We start from the raw sequence: 19,406 nt of genomic DNA on the forward strand, positions 1-19,406 counted from the left end.
TATTCAACTGGCTTGTACCCAAAAGGACTCCTACAAATCCAGAAACAAAAGATAAACAATGCGATAGAAAAATGGGCAAAAGACGAGGACAGGCATTGAACAAAAGAAGATATTCAGTGGCCAGAATAGTGGGTCAAAACTGACAGCCCAGGTCTAAGGTTTCTCAATATACTCCTTTTCATAACAGTTTAAAAATCTAAAAAACATTTTTAGCAGTACATCATATAGAAAAGGCTATAGGCTAGATTTGTCCCATGGGTCATCGTTTGCCAACCTCTGGTCTAAACATTTTTATTCAATTAAAAAGCAGAGATTGTCAAACATATAAAAAGTAAGATGCTATTATGTGAGATCTACTTAAAAATAAAGGCACAGATACACTGAAAATAAATAAATAGAAAAAGATTAATCATGCAAAAAACAAGCATGATAATGTCAGATGGCTCTTTTAATATCAAATAAAATACACTTTGAGGCAAAAGTACTACCAGAGATAAAAAGCAACATTTCATAATAATAAAAGGAAAAATTCATCAGGAAGGCATAATAACTATCAATGTGTATGTCACAAATAACAGTCTTAAGATGCATGAAACAAATGTTTGCAGAATTAAAGAAATAAAAATTACACAAATATAGTGGAAAGGTTTTATAACCCTCTCCCAGGATTTGACAGAGCGAGAAAATAAATTATAAAGACTTAGAGCATACAAAAAACTACTATTAACCATCTTGATCTAACTGTCATATGTATAACAGTATATCCTTCAAGTATAGAATACCCATTCTTTTAAGTGCACGTGGCATATTTGCCTAAGATAGACAAGCCCCATAAATGTTAAAGGGATAGAAACTATAAAGTATGTATTCCCTGATCATAACAGGACTGAATTAGAAATTACTAATAATACTATACCTAGGAAAATTCTAATTAATTATAAGTAAAATAATAAGGTTTCAAATAATTCATAAGACAAAGATGAAATCACAAGAGAAATTAGAAAATATTTTGAAAAAAACAGATGACAAAAATACACTGAAACTTTGGAAAAGTGAATAAAAAAGCAGTACTTAGAAATTTGTACCTTTAAATCCTCATATGATAATAGAAAACATTCTTTTCATCCAAAAAATTTAAAAAAAATGAGTAAAGTAAATATAAGAATGTAGGAAGAAAATAATAAAGAGCAGAAATCAATGAAATACAAACTCGAAAAGAGAGTAATTAGCAGAGCCCAAAGATAACTTTTTGGAAAATGCTAATGAAACTGACAAACCTCTGGCAAAACTGATCAACAAAAAAGAGAGAACACAAATAACCAATATCAAAAATAAAAAAAGCGATTATCACTACAGATGTTATGGACACCAAAAGGATAATAAGAATACTACGAACAACTTTATGCCAAAATTCAACATCGCAGAATAGAAACATTTGAGAAACATAACTTACCAAAATGATAAAAGAAGAAACAGAAAATCTGATTAGCACTAGATATATTAATGACATTGAAAACTTCCCCAAAGGAAAACTTTAGGCACAGATAGCTTCCCTCGTAAATTCAATCAAATGCTTAAGAAAGAAAAAAAAATACCAAACTTATATAAATATTTTCAGAAAATGGAGAACCAATGTCTTCAGTCATTTTTGAGGCTAAATCCTAACAAAAGCATTTTCCAAACAAAAAAAATTACAGTTCAATACCCCCCATGATACAAAAGTCTTTAACAAAATATTAGAATATCACATCCAACAACATGTGAATATGAGAATGCACCATTGCTAAGTAAGATTTATTCCAGGAAGGAAAGGTTGGTTTATTGTTCAAAATTAATTAATATAATCCACTAATTAACACAATGAAGTTAGTAAAAACCTTTACATTCTAAGGGTTTCTAGCTTTATGAAACACGGCAGTCTCATTTTTCCTTCCTCATATTTTTCTCCATCATTTGAGGAGGCAGTGATGGCCCGAGTTTGAGGGTAAAACAGAACAGAGTTCCCCTGAATGTAGCAAATGATAAACATGGTTTGGACTGGCTGTTCCTCATTCATCCAGTCAACCATACATTCATTTATTATTTGACGAAATCTTCTGAGTTTTACAACGCTTTGCACTCAGCACTTTAGACAGGATGAAAAAAAAAAATAACCATGGTACTCATACCTCATGGGACTTATAGTCAAGAAAAAAAAGCAGACATGAATTATAAAATAACACAAGTATTACAACAAATGAAAAACTGCTATGAAGAAGTGGTAAGGGTTCTTTGAGAGAGAAATGGGTCAATGCTAAGAATTAAATTCTAGCGTTAGATTTGAAAGATGAATAGGAGTGAGCTAATAAGCAAAGAAGAGAAGAAAATATTGTAGGCAAGAGAAAAGCAAGTTAAAAGTCTTTGAGGCTATTCAATTTTTTTTTTCCTGGTGTAAGTATAGTGACTTCCCCTCTGGATCTTAGGTAAAAAAACAAAAAAAAGAATTGGGCTAAAAGGCCAAGGCCGCTCACTCCACTTCATACCTTTTGCCTTGCAGTCATCAAGAAGTAGTTCTCACCAATTCAGTTTGATCTGCAAGAATGTAATAATTTTAATATATCTTCTTTGGGGAACTTGTTAAGTTCCAGAAAAGAATGTCAAAGAGAAGCTTATAATCTTTGATTTTCTCTTTCTGCATTCCATGGCCAAAACGAAAGGAAGAAAACTTACTTTCTTTGAGAAATTTAGACAATAGTTCTCTATATGTCATATTTTACTTCAAAAATTGTCGTAGTTTTTGTTTTATTTTTGAGTTATAGATGCACATAAACTTTTGGTTAACCAAAAGTTTACACTATCAGAAAGTCTGTCTTAAAAAGTCACAATTTAGACTAGCCCTGTAAGGAAGCAGAGAACCACAATGAGTTTAAGTAAATTCCATCCATTTCCTCTGGTGTAAGAGCTGGATCATGGCCCCTGGGATGTTAATATGCTAGGGCAGAGTGATTAGAGGGACTGACAATTTCTCACTGCTCCAGGACAGTCACTCATCTCCTACTTGGCAATGGAAAACCAGGCAGCTTATCCCCTCCGCCCCTTTCTGGAAAACCCCATAAAGCATCCTTATTGTCTTAGATTTTCCAGAAGAGGTGGTTAAAATGACTATCACAAAACCCTATTGCTTACAATAAATCTTTTCGTTGGTACTTGGACAAGTCTTTTTTATATAATTTCCCAATTATTTTCTTGGTTTTTCAAGCCCAGGAAGGTACCAGTAAGTATGTGTTTAAGTGAATATGAGCTACAATTTGAGCTCCATTTTCACGTCTGCACTGTTTTTATTAACTAAATGATGAATATCAACAGCATGGTTAAATTACCAGACTTTGCAGTTAGACTTTCCAGACGAAATTATTTCCAATCTCATCACCTCTAAATGTGTTTTAAATTACTTGACTCTCAGTTTCCCAATTTATAAAATAGGGATGACACTTACCTATCCAAGCGGCTGCTGTGAAGATGAAATAAGATTATTAATGTGAAAGGCTTGGTGAAATGCTCAGCACAAGTCTGGGGTTCCAAGTGCTGGCTACATTGAATATAGTATTACACTGAATATACTTCTTCAAATCTTAAAGGGTTCTTTTTGTTAAACTTTAAAGGACATTCTGCTAATGTATCTTCACTACCAGAAAATTTGTTGCCAGTTAGTCTAAACTTTATTTTTTGTTAAACTTTAAAGGACATTCTGCTAATGTATCTTCACTACCAGAAAATTTGTTGCCAGTTAGTCTAAGTAGAGAAGTTGGAATTGGAAAGACATATTCAAGTAACAACTTTTTTTTTTGCATATATAAGTAATTTATAATATATTCTGTCTTTTGCTTATATATTTAGTGATTCTGATACAATTATAATTCAGAGCAGCCAGTTATTCAACTCAAGGCCAGGTCATTCTTATTGTATTTTTCTCATTTCTGTCCACCAACTCTTACCATTTGATTGCAAATTTGATTAAGTATACATTCAAGTAGTACATTATGTAAGAGGTTTAAGTGCAAACAAAATGTTTCAGAATATATATCCATAATAAATGTTTATTTCTAAAGGTGGTAAAAAGGGGCATTTGAAATCAATTAATCTAACAATAAGAGTGACTTTCTCTTAGTAAAAAAAATAAATCTTTTAAAAAAATTCCTGTTTATTAGAAAAAATTAGAGAAACAACCTGACTAGCAATGGTTTAGGAGATTCTTGATGCATTTATGGATATTATGATATTAAGATACATATACGAACAGATTATAAACATTCCCTTAATTACATGAACTGAAAGGGACTAAAGCAACAGCTTAACAACTTAATGCCCAGTGCCACCACTGTGTTCATTTGACTTTAGCATCAAATTTTATGGTATGGTAGTCCCCCTTATCTATTGGGGTTATGTTCCAAGACTCCCAGTGGATAGTGCTGAACCCTATATGTGCTATGTTTTCTCCTATATATATATGTCTATGATAAAATTTAATTTGTAAATTAGGCATGTAACAATAACTAATAATATACAGAATAATTATAATGCTATACTGTAACAAAAGTTACATGAATGTGGTCTCTCTCTCAGCATGCGAACATGAATTTCTTTGTCTTTCTTCAGTTTCACAGATAGAAGGTTAGTTCTTACCGTAGACCTCAGCAACCTCGGCATGCAATTTTTTTTTCTTTCCTTCTTCAGTCGAGAACGTTCACCTTTTCACTTAAAGGAAGCACTTTGCTGCTTCCCTTCAGCATATCCGAATTGCCGGCATCACTACACTTGTGCTTTGGGGCCATTATTAAGTAAAACAAGGGTCACGAACACTGCGAGACCACGACAGCCGATCTGCTAACCAAGATGGCTACTGTGTGACTAGTGGGCGGGGAGCGTGCACAGCGTGGAGACGCTGGACAGAGGGATGACTGCACGTCCCGTGTGGGTCAGGGCAGGACTCGCGAGATTTCATCGCACTACTCAGACTGGCATGCAATTTAAAATTACGAGTTGTTTATTTCTGGAATTTTCCATTTACTATTTCCAGACCACAGTTGACTGGACAACTAAAATCGCAGAAAGTGAAACTGGATAAGGGTGGGCTGCTGTGCACTTTTAAGCAGATGTAGCTGGGTGATATGCTGATTTTTGAGAAAAAGGCCCTTGACAATGACTGTCTAGGACTGAAACCTGACTCCATGCCTGAGTGTGTGACTTAATCTCTTATTCTCATGCAGTTGATATAATACAATGAAACAATAAATATAAAGCACTTAGCAAGTGCTCAATAAATTTTATCTATAACTCTATCATCGTCTACCCACCCACCTACCTGTCTACCTACCTACATATATATTAATGTGGTCATAGAACAATTCACATAAAATCTCTAATGTTTTTATTTAAGTAGCCTGAAATCACTTGCCAAATAGCTTGGGGAAAGGGAGGGTGAAAAATCTCAACGGAAGGGCATACACTTAGGGAATTCCTAATTCTACTATTTTGTTTTGGGAGGTCCTAGATCTAGAGTAAACTTTGGTGATATATGTGAATTAAATTGGTAAAGAATTTCCTGACTATCTGTCATCTGAAAATCAATATAGAGATAAAAGATAATAACAAGACATAACCCTTCCTTCAAGAAGCATACCAATCTAGTTCTTAGCTGTAAGCAACATAAATTGACTTGGGTTAAATTAAATAGATGAGACATTTATTAGATTGATAGTGAACAGTTTGTAGGAGGCCAGAGATCCAGGTGTGAAGCTACGAAGTCAGGAAACATGTCCAAAATCGATAGCAGAACTGCTCTAGTGAAGTTATCAGTGCCACTTCCATGGGACAGAGGTACTGCAGTTCTCACTGGGGAGACATTAGTGACATGCACCCTGAGCACTTCAACTATCCACTGCTTTGGCTCTTAACTTTTCTTAAGTGGGAATTTCCCACAGTCACTGGTTCTTATGGTACAGATTTCCAGTTCTACAATTGCTATATAATTGGTAGTGCCTTGGTCTTACACCCACTTCTAGTTGCAAGGGAGGCTGAGAGAATGAGTGTCTGTCTTTTTTAGCTACTGTTATGGAGGTGAGTTCTGTCTTATAAAGTAGGAAAGTCTTTAAATCTACTATTCGGATATGAGACTGGGCAAAGAAAATAACTAATGTCCATAATTCATAAAGCACATAATTCAGCAGATAGGATTTAATAAGTACAGAATTATTAGAAGTACATTACTTATAATACAAAGAGGAAGGTGTTAATTTTATGTTAGGGATATAAACAAGGAAATGATATGTATACTGGTTAGAGACATGGGCTCTAAAATCAGACTGCTCTGAGGTTCACATCTCAGCTTGGCTATTCTGCTCTGTACTGGATACTGACTTACTACATTCCCCAGGCTCACTTTTGTCGATGGTTCTAAATGTGCCAATCAGATGCCTTTGCTGGTGACTATAATTCAGAAATGAATTGAGTAGAGGGAGAGAGGTAAGACACAAAACACCCCTTTTATTAGTACAGACTACCTGAGAAGCAGCGTGGCTTTGGTCTAGAGCAGCAGCTAGAGCAGTGGCCCCTTTATTCATCAGGTGGTCACAATACCTCTGCAGAAGCAGAGACTGCCTTGCCAATATAGGGCTGGGCTGTGATTGTGGGAATCACATTTAAAAGCTCAGCCTAGAGTCTATTTCTTCAGTCCTCTTAAGAATTCTGTAAGCCAAATAAGTCTCCTTCTGTTTAAATTAGCTATGATGGAGTCTGATTTCTTCAACTAGACATTCACGTACTAATCTGTGTGGCCTTTTGTAAGTTACATGACTTCTCAAAGGCAGAAAAGAAGAAAATAATGTAATACAAAGGGGAAATAATATTAGTAGCTGTCACATGAAAGATTTAGATGAGATCATATCTGTATATATACTACACAATGTCTGGCACCAAGTAAAACATTTAATAAAATGGTAGTTACCATTATTGATGATGATGATGATGATGGTGATCATAATAAATATAATAATCATGGTACTGACTGCATTGGAGGTGGGAACAGGGATAGATGGTAGCCTCTGAAGAGTATCGTGAAGAAAAAGATATTTGATTTGCAAAAATGAATCAGCAGTATTGAAAGCTTACTGAAAGGAAGTATGTTCAAGTGGTAACATAGGGAATTAGGTTCAGGGTCTGAGAAAAATCAGTCTTAGTTATAATTCACTGGGCTATAATTATCAAACAAAACAACATGAGCCTCCTAGAAATGCTTCGGAGAAGGTCTGTGGGTGTATTTACACCTCTGGATTATGATGTTCACATCAGGTTTCATGAAGTGCTCTCCAGCCTTCACTAAAAATATTTTAAAAGCCACAATTGTGGCATTTTCACTTAATTAGGGTCGAGTATAAAATGAAGTCCAGCCCAGAAGAGACAGTTTTTGCAGAATAATGGCATTTTTGGCACCTTTCCTGAGCCTAAAGAAAAACCACATTAATGAGTTTGTACTCCTTCCCCCACCTCCCATGAGATTAGCCATAGAAAGATGTGTAATATACATTAAGCACCTAAACTGTCTTTTTACCTGTCATGGGCAATTTCTAACAGGAGAAAATTGAGCACTAGAAACATAAAAGAAAGTGGACATCACCCTCAGAAAGGTAAATATGCGAATGTGAGTTTTTGAGTAGAGCCTCATTCAACAATGAGTGTCCTCAGGGACTTAATAACTCATTTAGTCTTTAAGAAAATGCTGTGCCTTTAGGAGGCCATAATGGGAATCGGTTTTCTTATAACTGATCCTGACTGTCCTTTGAGTCACAAGCTGAACCTTTATCAACACATCCTGGGGTTTTGCAGCTGATCTTACCACATGGTCAGTGGGGTGAGCAGAATCTGCACTCTGGGTTCATATAATCGCGCAGTCAGCTTAATACAAGTGAGGGATGGAAGCTAGGGCGTTCAACTTATCCAGGTTTTACATAGTATTTATAGTGATGTCCTTCCAATGTTACAGGGCAAAAAACCTAATAAGGGACTTTGTCTGTTGCTAAAAGATTTCTCCTTGAATTCTCTGTATCTAAAACTCTAGATTCCGAAGGTAACTGATTCATGAGGAAGGCTTGGTCACTGCCAGGATAATATAGTCTACCCACATTCGACCCTTCGGTCCAGCGTTTACTATGGTACACATGCACGCCTCATAAACTGCTTCACTTTGCATGTCATGTCAGAACAGCCAAATGTGCATTCAGGAAAATGAACCAAGAAGGCAGTTGTTCACCTGTGAGGTTGGGAGATATAATTCCATACTATCAATTCTGCTTCTTTTTGGGTTTGCCCACTTAGGAATAATAAAATAATAGTTTCCTTTGCAATTAAGAAATAACTATACTTCTTCAATTCTAATGCACTTTAGGTTCCTTTTATATTTTAGTAATTCTGAAATCAGAATATATCTATTGAAAGATGAATATATGCATTGCAGGGTTTTATTATTCTTATTAGTATTAATGGTGAATGTTACAATCAGTGATATTTAAGAGAAGAAAAATAGTTACTTGTCAGATATTGACATATTATAAATAGACATCTTGCATTGCTATCATATTGGCTCAAAGGCTGACCTATAGTATATACAATAATTCTAAAGCTCCTTAAGTCATAAGTTCTTTTTGCTTTAGGCCAGTCCTCATCCTTCTACAACTGTCTGTGGTGACTGTAGCCAAGAGAATGCTGGAAGAATACTCCTTGAATGCCTGTGTTCCTAGATTTGATATTGGGCTGAAGAGAGAATCAGAACCAGCCCCAGACAGCCCTGGGCACCTTACACATGGAGAAAAAAAAGATAAGTTGTAGTTCCATCAGCTCCTTTGAGGAGCCTCAGGACAGTCTTGGTCACCTGTGAAAGGGCCCGGTTCACTCTCCTAAAGGAGCAGCTGTCTGTCTAGCGTGCCCGCTGTGCTTCATGCTCCACCCACTCAGACAAGAGGCGGCTATGGAAACAACCATATAAAATTGCTGAGGAAACCCATGTCAGGTCAGAGAACCTACATCAGTAGCTTGTTCTGGTCAAACTAGTCCTTTATTTGCAAACATGAACTGACTACCAAGATCAGTAGACATACAAGGAAAACCAGCGGCATGAAAAAGAAAGACCATGATAAACAAACATACATGATCACGAAAGAAAATAGAAAGATAAAGAGAGCAGAAGAAAACTTGTTAAAGAAATTTAAATTGATATCCTTTAAGTAAAAGTAAATTTACATCTCTTATGAAATGTCAAAATTATGATTATAACATTGCAAGAGAACAAATGACTATGAAAAATGAGTAATCAAAGAATAAGGAGGAGTTCTTAGAAATTAAAAACATAATTTCCAAAATATAATACTAGTAATAATTTCTTTAGAGTAAGATAAATATTAATTTGGAAGATAAAGATCTACAGATTTTAGTTTGGAGCCATGGCAGGTAGATGTGGAATATCCAAGATCTATCTAGTAGGAACCTGAGGAGGAGAAAATAAAGACTACAGAAAATGAAAAATGTGAATAATAATAAAAAATTGTTTCTTCACTTGGTGCAGGGGGAACTGTAGAGTTGGCTATTTTCATTTTTCATATTCAATATCAATATGAGCACTTTATTACCAAGTCACTTTCTAACTATGGAAGAACTGAAGAAGTCTTAAAGTCCAGATACACATGAAGGCCATGAATAATATCTGCATGAAGTGCCAGAGATTCTAAATACACATCGTGGCACTTGTCCATGGTCACAAGGAACTAATGACAGTTAAGTGAAGATGACTTTCCAACCAGGTATCTGCACATAGCAAGGATGGAGAGACAAATCCTCCACTTCCACAAGACTAGATATAATTTAAGAAAATATCAAAATAGGATAGCAATACTAATTAAATTTGTATGCAATGACACCAGGGAGCATTTGCAATGTTTTTTGCTTTTCCGTCAATAAATATGACTAAGTCTCACTGGAATGTCACAAGAGTATTTTTCTAATTTGAAATAATTCAAGGATCACCTAAAATACTGGTTGTGATGATTCTTTTTCTTAAAGCCTTAAGGAAATCAAAATTATCAATGGGGTTCTAGATTATTTAGAAAGACAGGAATATGTAGGGGCCTTAAGCTTTAATCCTCACAGATACTCCTGTGAGGAAAATCTGAGAAAAGAAAAATTGCTAGATAAATAGCAAAAGATCAGCAGCAACACACACACACTGTTCTACTTAAAATCTCAGCAGAGTTGTGATTTTCCTCTTTTCCTAAATAGCACTGCTCCCAGAGGTATATGCATATGGGATCTGCACCCTCATATAAACCAGTGCTTGCCTAATAGCCTTTTAACTAAAGTTCTACATATTTTTGCTGGTGCCAAGGAACCGTTAACCCAGGGCTTCTTAGAAATCATATAATCTCATCATGTGCCCAATGCAAGAATTTCTTCTTTCCCAGAAAATGGTTTTACATCATACAGCAACCTACAGGATTTTTCATCAGCTATAATTGCCATGACTTTTTTTTTTAAACAGTTCAGCCTAAAATTGCCTTTTGGCATCTTTTATCATTAGTATACTTTTTCCCTTAGGGTAGACATACTCTGCTCTCTTAAGAGGAAATTCTGTAGTTATTTGAAAATAGCTATACCATTCAAATTCTACCACCCTCATTTCCTAAATTTCCCTTCCTCAAGGTAAACGCACCTTTTTCCCCACTCATTTCTTCTACTGGTTCTCCAAGCTCAATGGTTTCTATATCATTTACATTTTGGTTTTCTGATTGCTAAATATCTCTCTTAAAATGTTGTGACTCTAATTGAGTACAATATTCCAGGTGTAAACTGATAATGATAATAATATGCTATAATGCTATCAGCTGCTACTTATGGAAATGTTAGTACTAAGGACTGCACAAAGATCTCTGTCTTGATTATCTCATTACTTATGAAGTATCACAATATTGTAGAGATGAGAAACCATAGTTTGAAAAAGCTTAGTGACCCCTATTTAATTAGCTTGAGGAACACACACCATTCGCTGAATATTCTTATCCACTATACCACACTAGCTCAAAACCCTATAGGGAATGCAGTCAGCTGTAAGGTAATGGTTATGTGTAGAGCTAGAGGGAAGATAGAATAATCAGGAGGAAAAAAAAAAATCCTATCTGATTACTACTTCCTCTGTGATAGGTATTTTGAATCTACTGACACACTCCAGGGAGCCATCAATTTTCACATTAGGAGTGGAGGAACACAATGTACTCTCGTTTCATCCAAGCTCTTAAAAATACTAGATGTTTATCACTAAAATATTGACCGACACATAGTATAACTGGATCCAAAATATATTAACCCTATGCCATAGTAAATTTGGTCATTACCTCAACTCACTTAAATGTATCAATCCATACTGACTGCATTAATAAGGATTATTACTTAGTATGAAATTCTGGAAATCAAAAATCTAACAGACAGTTGTTCTATGTGATATCAAAATTGGAAATCTATAAGACAACAACAAGTACATTTCTATTTTTTGCTTTCCTAAAGCATGGTGAATATCTCTAAGAAGAAGAGATACCTGTGCCAACACACTCACACACTCACAGGGACCTTTGGTACATTGACCACGGAGGCTTCAGATCATCAGCAGGTGATAATTGTCATCTTTGGCCAGTTTAAATGTTAATCAAACCATGCGTGGATTATACTTTAAAATGGACTGTCCTTTTACTTCACTCAAGTACAGATGTCAAAGAGCTTTTAACTACTCCTCCCTGGACTGTGTAGCTAGCTATTAATTATCTTCTCTTTGGCCAAAGTAAAATAAGTTAATTTGCATTTTATACTTTTATACTGTAGACACACTGGCTGAGACATTCTCTGAGGAAGTAGACAGTCCTACAGATAATGAGACTTAATTGGAATATAAATGCAAGGGCTAGAATAAGATCTACAAAGGTTGAGAAGGGCAATGCTGAGTTTCAGTTCTCTCCTTGGCTGGATATACTAGAGTTCATAATTAGGGCAAACATGTGGCAGTATGGGACTTTTTAAATATAATAACCCCAAACTGTAATTATAGTAATAATCATTAATTACTGAAGTTACTAATTATTAGATGTGTACCATTTTACAAGCAAAAGTGCTAGATTCTTAATGTTAGTTCATTTTAGTCTATATTAGTTCATTTAATCCTCTTAACTTTATGTGGTAGATATTATCTCCATTTGAGGATCTGAGGCTCAGCTAAGGAGAGTGGCTTTCTCAGTGTCATGTAGGTTATTAGTGACTGTGAGAGGCCATGAAGAACTGTTTTATGATGCCACCACAAAGGGCAGTGGTAGGATTTTTTTTAAAGATTTTAAAAGGAACTAAAAGGATTTTTTTCAGGTAGGGGAATCATAAAAGGTGGTGCCTGACTGGCTGTCTTGGTAAACACTTGGCATAGTCCTGAGAAGTTGCATGTGAAAAGCTGCTGAGAAAGTCTTACACCTTCTAATTCACTGTAGATTGTACCAAGGCTGAGGATGACTGAAAAACCAACAATGTTGAGAATGAGAGCACTAATCTTATTCTCTGAAGCACTGAAGTTCTCCAGTCCAACTCATCCAGAGGCAGGCCAAGATAAAAGCACACAAATGAAAAAAAAGGAACCTCTGAGTTTTAGTAACATGAGCAGCATGTCAATGAATCCAGCTAAGAAAATTCCATATTCCCTTTCAGACCAACAGTTCACATGTCTCAAGAGGAGAACCTGCAACTGGAACTGAGGACTGTATAAGACAGCATTACTTTTCTGAGGAGGGGAGAGAGGACCCTCATAATTAGTAGCTGATATTGCTATTCAACAGCTCATCTTGCTCAGCAAGTAATACAGTAGCCCCTAACTCTTCCCATTTCGAAGATGTGTAATACTCCCCACATCTCTCTTTTCATTATTTTTTATTTCTGGATGGGACATACTAAGTAGATTTTCCATATAATGGAATGTTGTGTCCTTGTGACACGATCTGAACATTATATATCTTTAAAATGAGGTAAACTTTTGGCTTGTCCTAAAAGTGTTAGGACATTCTTAATATTCTTAAGTATTAATATATTTAAAAAATTGGCACACTTGGGAATTCATTATTTCTTTATTAGATTTCATTTTATTCTGAATTAGCAAGAATATTCTAAAGAATTTGTTTATGTGGGCTGGCACATAACTTTGCTGTCACTAGTATTTTGAGGATGACATTTCCCTAGAAATATAGCGAGTATTCCAGATTGCCTTTTCCAATCTGACTGAAAGATTCAGAGGAAGATATGGACAAGATGTATACGCATAGTATATACGTAAGTTTATTTCCTGCATGGTGACAAATATTATCGGGGCCCATTTAGTTCAGTAAATCTCATTAATTCTGCAGAACTTCACCATTCCTTTACTTTAAGAAAAGTTTTGAAGTAAGCATAGTTTATTGACTTTCTAAAATCATCAGCACTATATTTCAAGACTTACTCTAGTCAAACTAAATTTTCATCTTGGCGGCATTTTTCACTAATGGAATTTTACATTCTTATATGTATTTATTTAAATAATATCTAACACTCTCATCATAATATGGGAAAACAGGCGTATGGTCTACTTTTGTTCACCATTATATTTCTAGAGTTTATTACAATGCCTTATAAATAATTAGTGCTCAATACTTAGTAAATGACTAAATTCAGGAATGAATCAATGTAGGAATGAATGAACAATGAACTCAATCCTAATATTTCCCCACTCCCAGCTGCCCAGAATCAAGTTATATTATCCTCTCTAAAATCGAACTAATACACTAACTGTTGATGAGAAGACAAGGTGATAAGGATTTACGATGCCACTATTAGGGGCATAGGGATTTGAAAGAAAAACAGAAGATAAATAAGGAGGGGAATGAGGGAGAGTGAAAGGGAAATAAGGAGAAGAGAGATGGAGAGGAAGGGAGGGGGAGAAGGCAGGAGAGGAAGGAGAATGAATGAAGTCCTAGAGTTTACTTAATAAAAAGGAATAAACAAATGAAGTATCAACTTCAGAGCTAGTTGTTTAAGGGGTAGGATCCTAAACTCATTTCAATATACTTAGTTAGTTAACTACCTTCTTATAATAACGGGGCCTGGATATCATGTATATTATTAATATAACACCATATTTTATTCTCTATAACAATGATTTGCTATTTGGATAAATATGAATAAGCCTCAATTTTTTGTAAGCACAGGCTGTTCTCCCAATTTTTAGAATAGGAATCTTCCTGTTAATATGGTCTCTTCATAATCAGTGTTTTTACTAACATAAATCAGCTATCAATTACCACATCATCTCAGGGCACCATGCCACTCAGTGGCTGCATGATCTTGTGCACATCGCTTTATTTTTGAGTCTAGTTGTAAAGACAGGGATATTAATATCTACCCTGTAGACTTTAAGCTATAAATGCTTACAGGAGACAAAAAGATCATTATATAATAATAGAGAGGTCAATTCATCAAGATGATACAGAAATCATAAATATTTATGCACTCACCACTGGAGCGCTTAAGTATATGAAGCAAATACTAACAGAACACAAAAGAGAAATAAACAACAATACAATAATAGTTACGAATTTTAATATCCCACTCTCAACAATGAATAAATCATCCAGACAGAATATCAATAGGGAAACAGCAGCTTTGAAAAGCACTATAGACCAATCAGACTTAAGAGACATATACAGACCATTCTACCCAGTGGCTACAGAAAACACATTCTTCTCAAGCACAGGAAAGCAACAGAAAAGACTGTAAATATAAAGATTGGTTCTTGAAAAAGATAAACAAAACTGACAAACTTTTAGGTAGATTAATCAAGAGAAAAGAGAGAGGGCTCAAATAAATAAAATTAGAAATGGAAGAGCCATTACAACTGACAACACAGAAAGACAAAGGATCATAAGAGATTACTATGAACAACTATATGCCAATAAATTGGACGACCAAGAATAAATTTCTAAAAATAGACAATCTACTAAGTCTGAATCATGAAGAAATAGAAAATTGAAACAGACCAATAATAGGTAAGAAGATTGAATCAGTATTTAAAAACTTCTCAAGAATTAAGAGCCCAGGAACATGTGGTTTAACTGAATTTTAGCAAATGTTTAAAGAAAAATTAATGCCAATCCTTCTCAAATTCTTCCAAAAAGTTAAAGAGGAAAAATTTCTCTGAAACTCATTATACAATACTAGCATTATCCTGACACCAGCCAAATAAGGATACTACAAGAAAACTATATGCTAATATTCCTGATACATATAGATGCAAAAATTCTCAACAAAATATCATCAAACCAAATTTAGAAAAGCATTAAGAGGATCACACACCATGAACAAGTGGGATTCATCTTTGGGATGCAAGGACAGTTCAACATATACAAATCAATAAATGTGATACATCACATATTTGAAAGATAAAAATCACATGATTATCTTGATAGATGCAGGAAAAAGAATTTGGCAAAATTTAACATTGTTTCATGATAAAAATTCTCAACAAATTCGGTAAATTGAGAATGCACCTAAACATAACAAAGGCCATGTATGACAAGCCTACAGCTAACATCATACTCAATAGTGAAAGGTTGAAATTTTCCTCTAAAATCAGAAACAAAACAAAGGAGCCCACTCTCATCACTCCTATTCAACACAGAACTATGAGTCCTAGCCAGTGCAGAGCAATTGGGTAAGAGAAGAAAATAAAACACATCCACAATTTTTTAAAAAGTAGATAAATAGTTTCTGGTTCCAGATAGTCTGATCTGATATATATAGAACACCCTAAGGCTGTGCAAAAACTATTAGAACAAATGAATTCAGAACTATTAGAACAAACGAATTAGAACAAATAAAGTTATAGTACAGAAAATCAACATACAAAAAATGTTACATTTCTATACATAAATAATGAACCCTCTGAAAAAGAATTAAGAAAAAAATCCCATTCACAATAGCATCAAAAATAAAATACTTAGAAATAAATTTAACCAAGGAAGTGAAAGTTCTGTACACTGAATAATATAAGACATTGTTGAAAAAAATTGAAGACACAAATAAATGAAAAGATAACTCATGCCCATGGATCAGGAGAATTAATATTGCTAAAATGTCCTTATTACCCAAAGCCATCTATAGATTCAATCAATCCTTATCAAAATTGCAATGACATCTTTTACAAAAATAGAACAAACAATCCTAAAAAAAAATCTCTGGAATCACACAAACTGTGAATAGCCAAAGCAATCTTGAGAAAGAATAACAAAGCTGGAGGTATCATACTTCCTGATTTCAAACTATACTACAGAGCTATGGTAATCAAAACAGTATAATAATGACATTAAAACAGACGTGCAATGAATGAAACAGAATTGAGAGCCCAGAAATAAACCCTCATGTATGTGGTCAAATAATATTTGACAAGGGAGCCAACAATATTCAATGGAAAAAAGATAGTCTTTTCAATAGATGTTACTGGGGAAAACCAGATATCCACTTCCAAAAAAATTAAATTAGATCTATCTTACACTCACAAAAATTAACTTGAAAGAGGTAAAGACTCAAATGTAAAACCTAAAACTGTAAAACTCCAAGAAGAAAACAGGGAAAAAGTTCCTTAATACTGGTCTTGGCAATGATTTTTTGGATGTAACACCAAATCATAAGTAACAAAAGCAAAAATAAACAAGCAGGACTACATTGTATTAACAAGCCTCGGCAGAGCAAAGGAAACCATCAATGGATTAAAAACGCAACATATGGCATCGAAGAAAATATTTGCAAAAAATATATCTGATAAGTGGTTACTTTTCAAAATATATAATGAATTCATAGCACTCAATACAAAAAACAAATAATCCAATTAAAAGAAGTCAGAAGAACTAAATAGACATCTTTCCAAAGACATCTATATGGGCAACAGGTACATGAAAAGGTGTTCGACATCGCTATTCATCAGGGAAATGCAAATAAAAACCACAATGAACTCTCGTCTCATCTCATTCAACAGAGTAAGAGCCCCTCAGTTAAACTTACTTTCTAAAAGTCTAAGGAATTATCATGTTAATTTTTCAATATTCCTGTCACATTTATAATTTAATTACACGAAACACTTGGGTGTTACCTGTGTCCTTAAGCATCAGTTCTTTAAACTAAAAAGGCCATATTCACTCACTTGTAGATGGTTTAGGGCACTTGTACTGATGCCGTTTCATTCATTCACCTTCTGAGTGAATGAATGAAACGACATCAGTACAAGTGCCCTAAACCATCTACAACTAGGATTACTTAAAATTTTGGTCAAATTCTACCATGAAAAATTCTCTTACCACAAAAAATCATGAGTGGTACACAGCAACATATCTTACATCAAAAATTTGGACCAACTAAAGAATTTGGATCTTTAAGAACAATTATTCTGTACTCTAAACCTTACCGTAAATTATGAAAAGGCAAATTTACCCCAAAGATATTTACATAAAAATAATCATAAAAATCCTATAGAGCAATTTTATCAAATTATTCTGCATGGCAAAGATCTAATGTGAAAAAAATGCTTTGGAAATATAAGTATGAAATCAGGTTCTTCAAAAAATGCATGTAAATTTAATTATTCCTGGAAGCTATTTTTTGAAATGGGCAAAAATACCCGCAATGTGTCATAAATGCTATATTTCTGCTCAGAGCAGTGATTTAGAGTCACGCTGCTTGCCACAGCTAGAGTTCCTGACAAAGGCTGAGGGTATCCGCACAGCAGTCAAGTTGCTCATTATCTAGAATGCTAGATATAAAACTGTCAGCTTCCAATTGTTTGGTGGGATGAGGTATGAACATATTTCAAAGAAATGACAGAGAAAAGAGATTCAAAATTCCATTCCACCTCAAACGACCTCCCTGTATTACCTCTGAAACGGAGATGGGTTATGAAATCAACATTTTTACCAAACAGGGTAGGTGACTGAATCATCAAGAAGGACACTGACACTATGGCCTAGAAATGCAATTACACTGCAAAACAAGTCAGCACAGGTAAGAGAATTAAACACACACATATACACCAATCTTGCTCATCATATGGCCTTCAGCAAGAATATAAATTTTTGACATTGAAAATATTCCTTTGAAACAAAAAACATTCCACTAATCCACATTCTATGAATGTTTTAGCTAATCTGGAAGGTCACATTTATGTTGCAACTGCCAAGTGATATTGTTTATGAGAGGCAAAAATAATCTGGACACCTTGTGCCTCCCTGCCACCTTCACCTATTGTCCCGAGCCTGTTGCACCAATACCACACTTGAAATGGCCGGAAGAGCCCTTGGTTTCCTTACAGGCTCTTAGCATCTTCCTTTTACTGCTAGATTACTTCTTCCCTTCACATCTCTCCCAGGGATTAAGGGACAAGACTAAGAGGATGGCAACACCACTGAGGAAAGATACTAAGAGTACCCTCCTCCATCAAATTTAGTGTGCTAGCAGAACCTCTGCAGGAACTGTAGTCTGGACATAAACCAAGGTAGGAGGCCTCTGAACCTTAAAGCAGATTTGAATTTAGCTGAATTCTCAGAAAAACTTACAGCTTTCAATTTCCAAGGTGCAGTTCTGTTCATCCAGTGGGTACCGCCGTAGGTCCATCATACAGGCAGCTGTGGTTGTGATTCTAGAGAGAAATAACAATAATATAAGCTGTTAGCTGGTCCATGGCTGGAGGTGGAAAAATTAAATCCAAGTATCAAAGAGGACAGAACTGAGCCTCTGGGAGATTGATTTAGCTGAGGCTCCAATGAAAAAGAGTGCTGCAACTCTGGATAACCATTTTTCTTTATGAGCCTCATGCTGATTTGTAAAATAAAAAGACTGGACCAAATCAGTATTTTCCCAAAGTGTGATCCATTACCTATTTGTATCAAAGTCACCTAGGAGTGTTTGTTAGGCAGTTTCCATGCTCCAGAATATTCTGGGGTGGGGCAGGGACCCAGGACCTGTATTTTACAAGCATCAATAGGTGATTAAGAATATCAACACAGATATTCCTCTTCCATTCACATTTGTTTTCTCCTCCCTTTCTCAAGACCCTAAAATCTAATCTTTGATCAATCCTGGCTTTGGTCCATCATTTTTGACCTTTCTGTGCAAGTACAACACACAATCAGCCGTTCGTCCATCACCTGAATTGCTCTGTCTCGAGTAATCTGATATTCTTATGACCTATGTTAGAGAACTTCCCCCTATGGGCTGGCAGAGTTTTTTATTTAGAACACTTGGTACTTTTATTATTTTATCAGAGAGAAATGAATATGTCTCTTTAA

The 19,406-nt window shown here is 35.0% G+C and overlaps 1 protein-coding gene across 3 annotated transcripts in view; it reads right to left on the reverse strand.

Moving 5' to 3' along the window:
- GABRB2 (gamma-aminobutyric acid type A receptor beta2 subunit) overlaps positions 1-19,406 on the reverse strand; it is a 203,893-nt gene that overhangs the window by 80,902 nt on the left and 103,585 nt on the right. For all 3 annotated transcript variants that reach the window (XM_006906483.1, XM_006906484.1, XM_006906482.1), the window contains one exon: positions 18,675-18,757. In XM_006906483.1, the coding sequence (XP_006906545.1) occupies positions 18,675-18,757 (83 nt within the window). The remainder of the gene's footprint in view (positions 1-18,674; positions 18,758-19,406) is intronic.

This window comes from Pteropus alecto, unplaced genomic scaffold (assembly GCF_000325575.1).
Source record: "Pteropus alecto unplaced genomic scaffold, ASM32557v1 scaffold40, whole genome shotgun sequence".
In the NCBI taxonomy this organism is placed as follows: domain Eukaryota; kingdom Metazoa; phylum Chordata; class Mammalia; order Chiroptera; family Pteropodidae; genus Pteropus; species Pteropus alecto.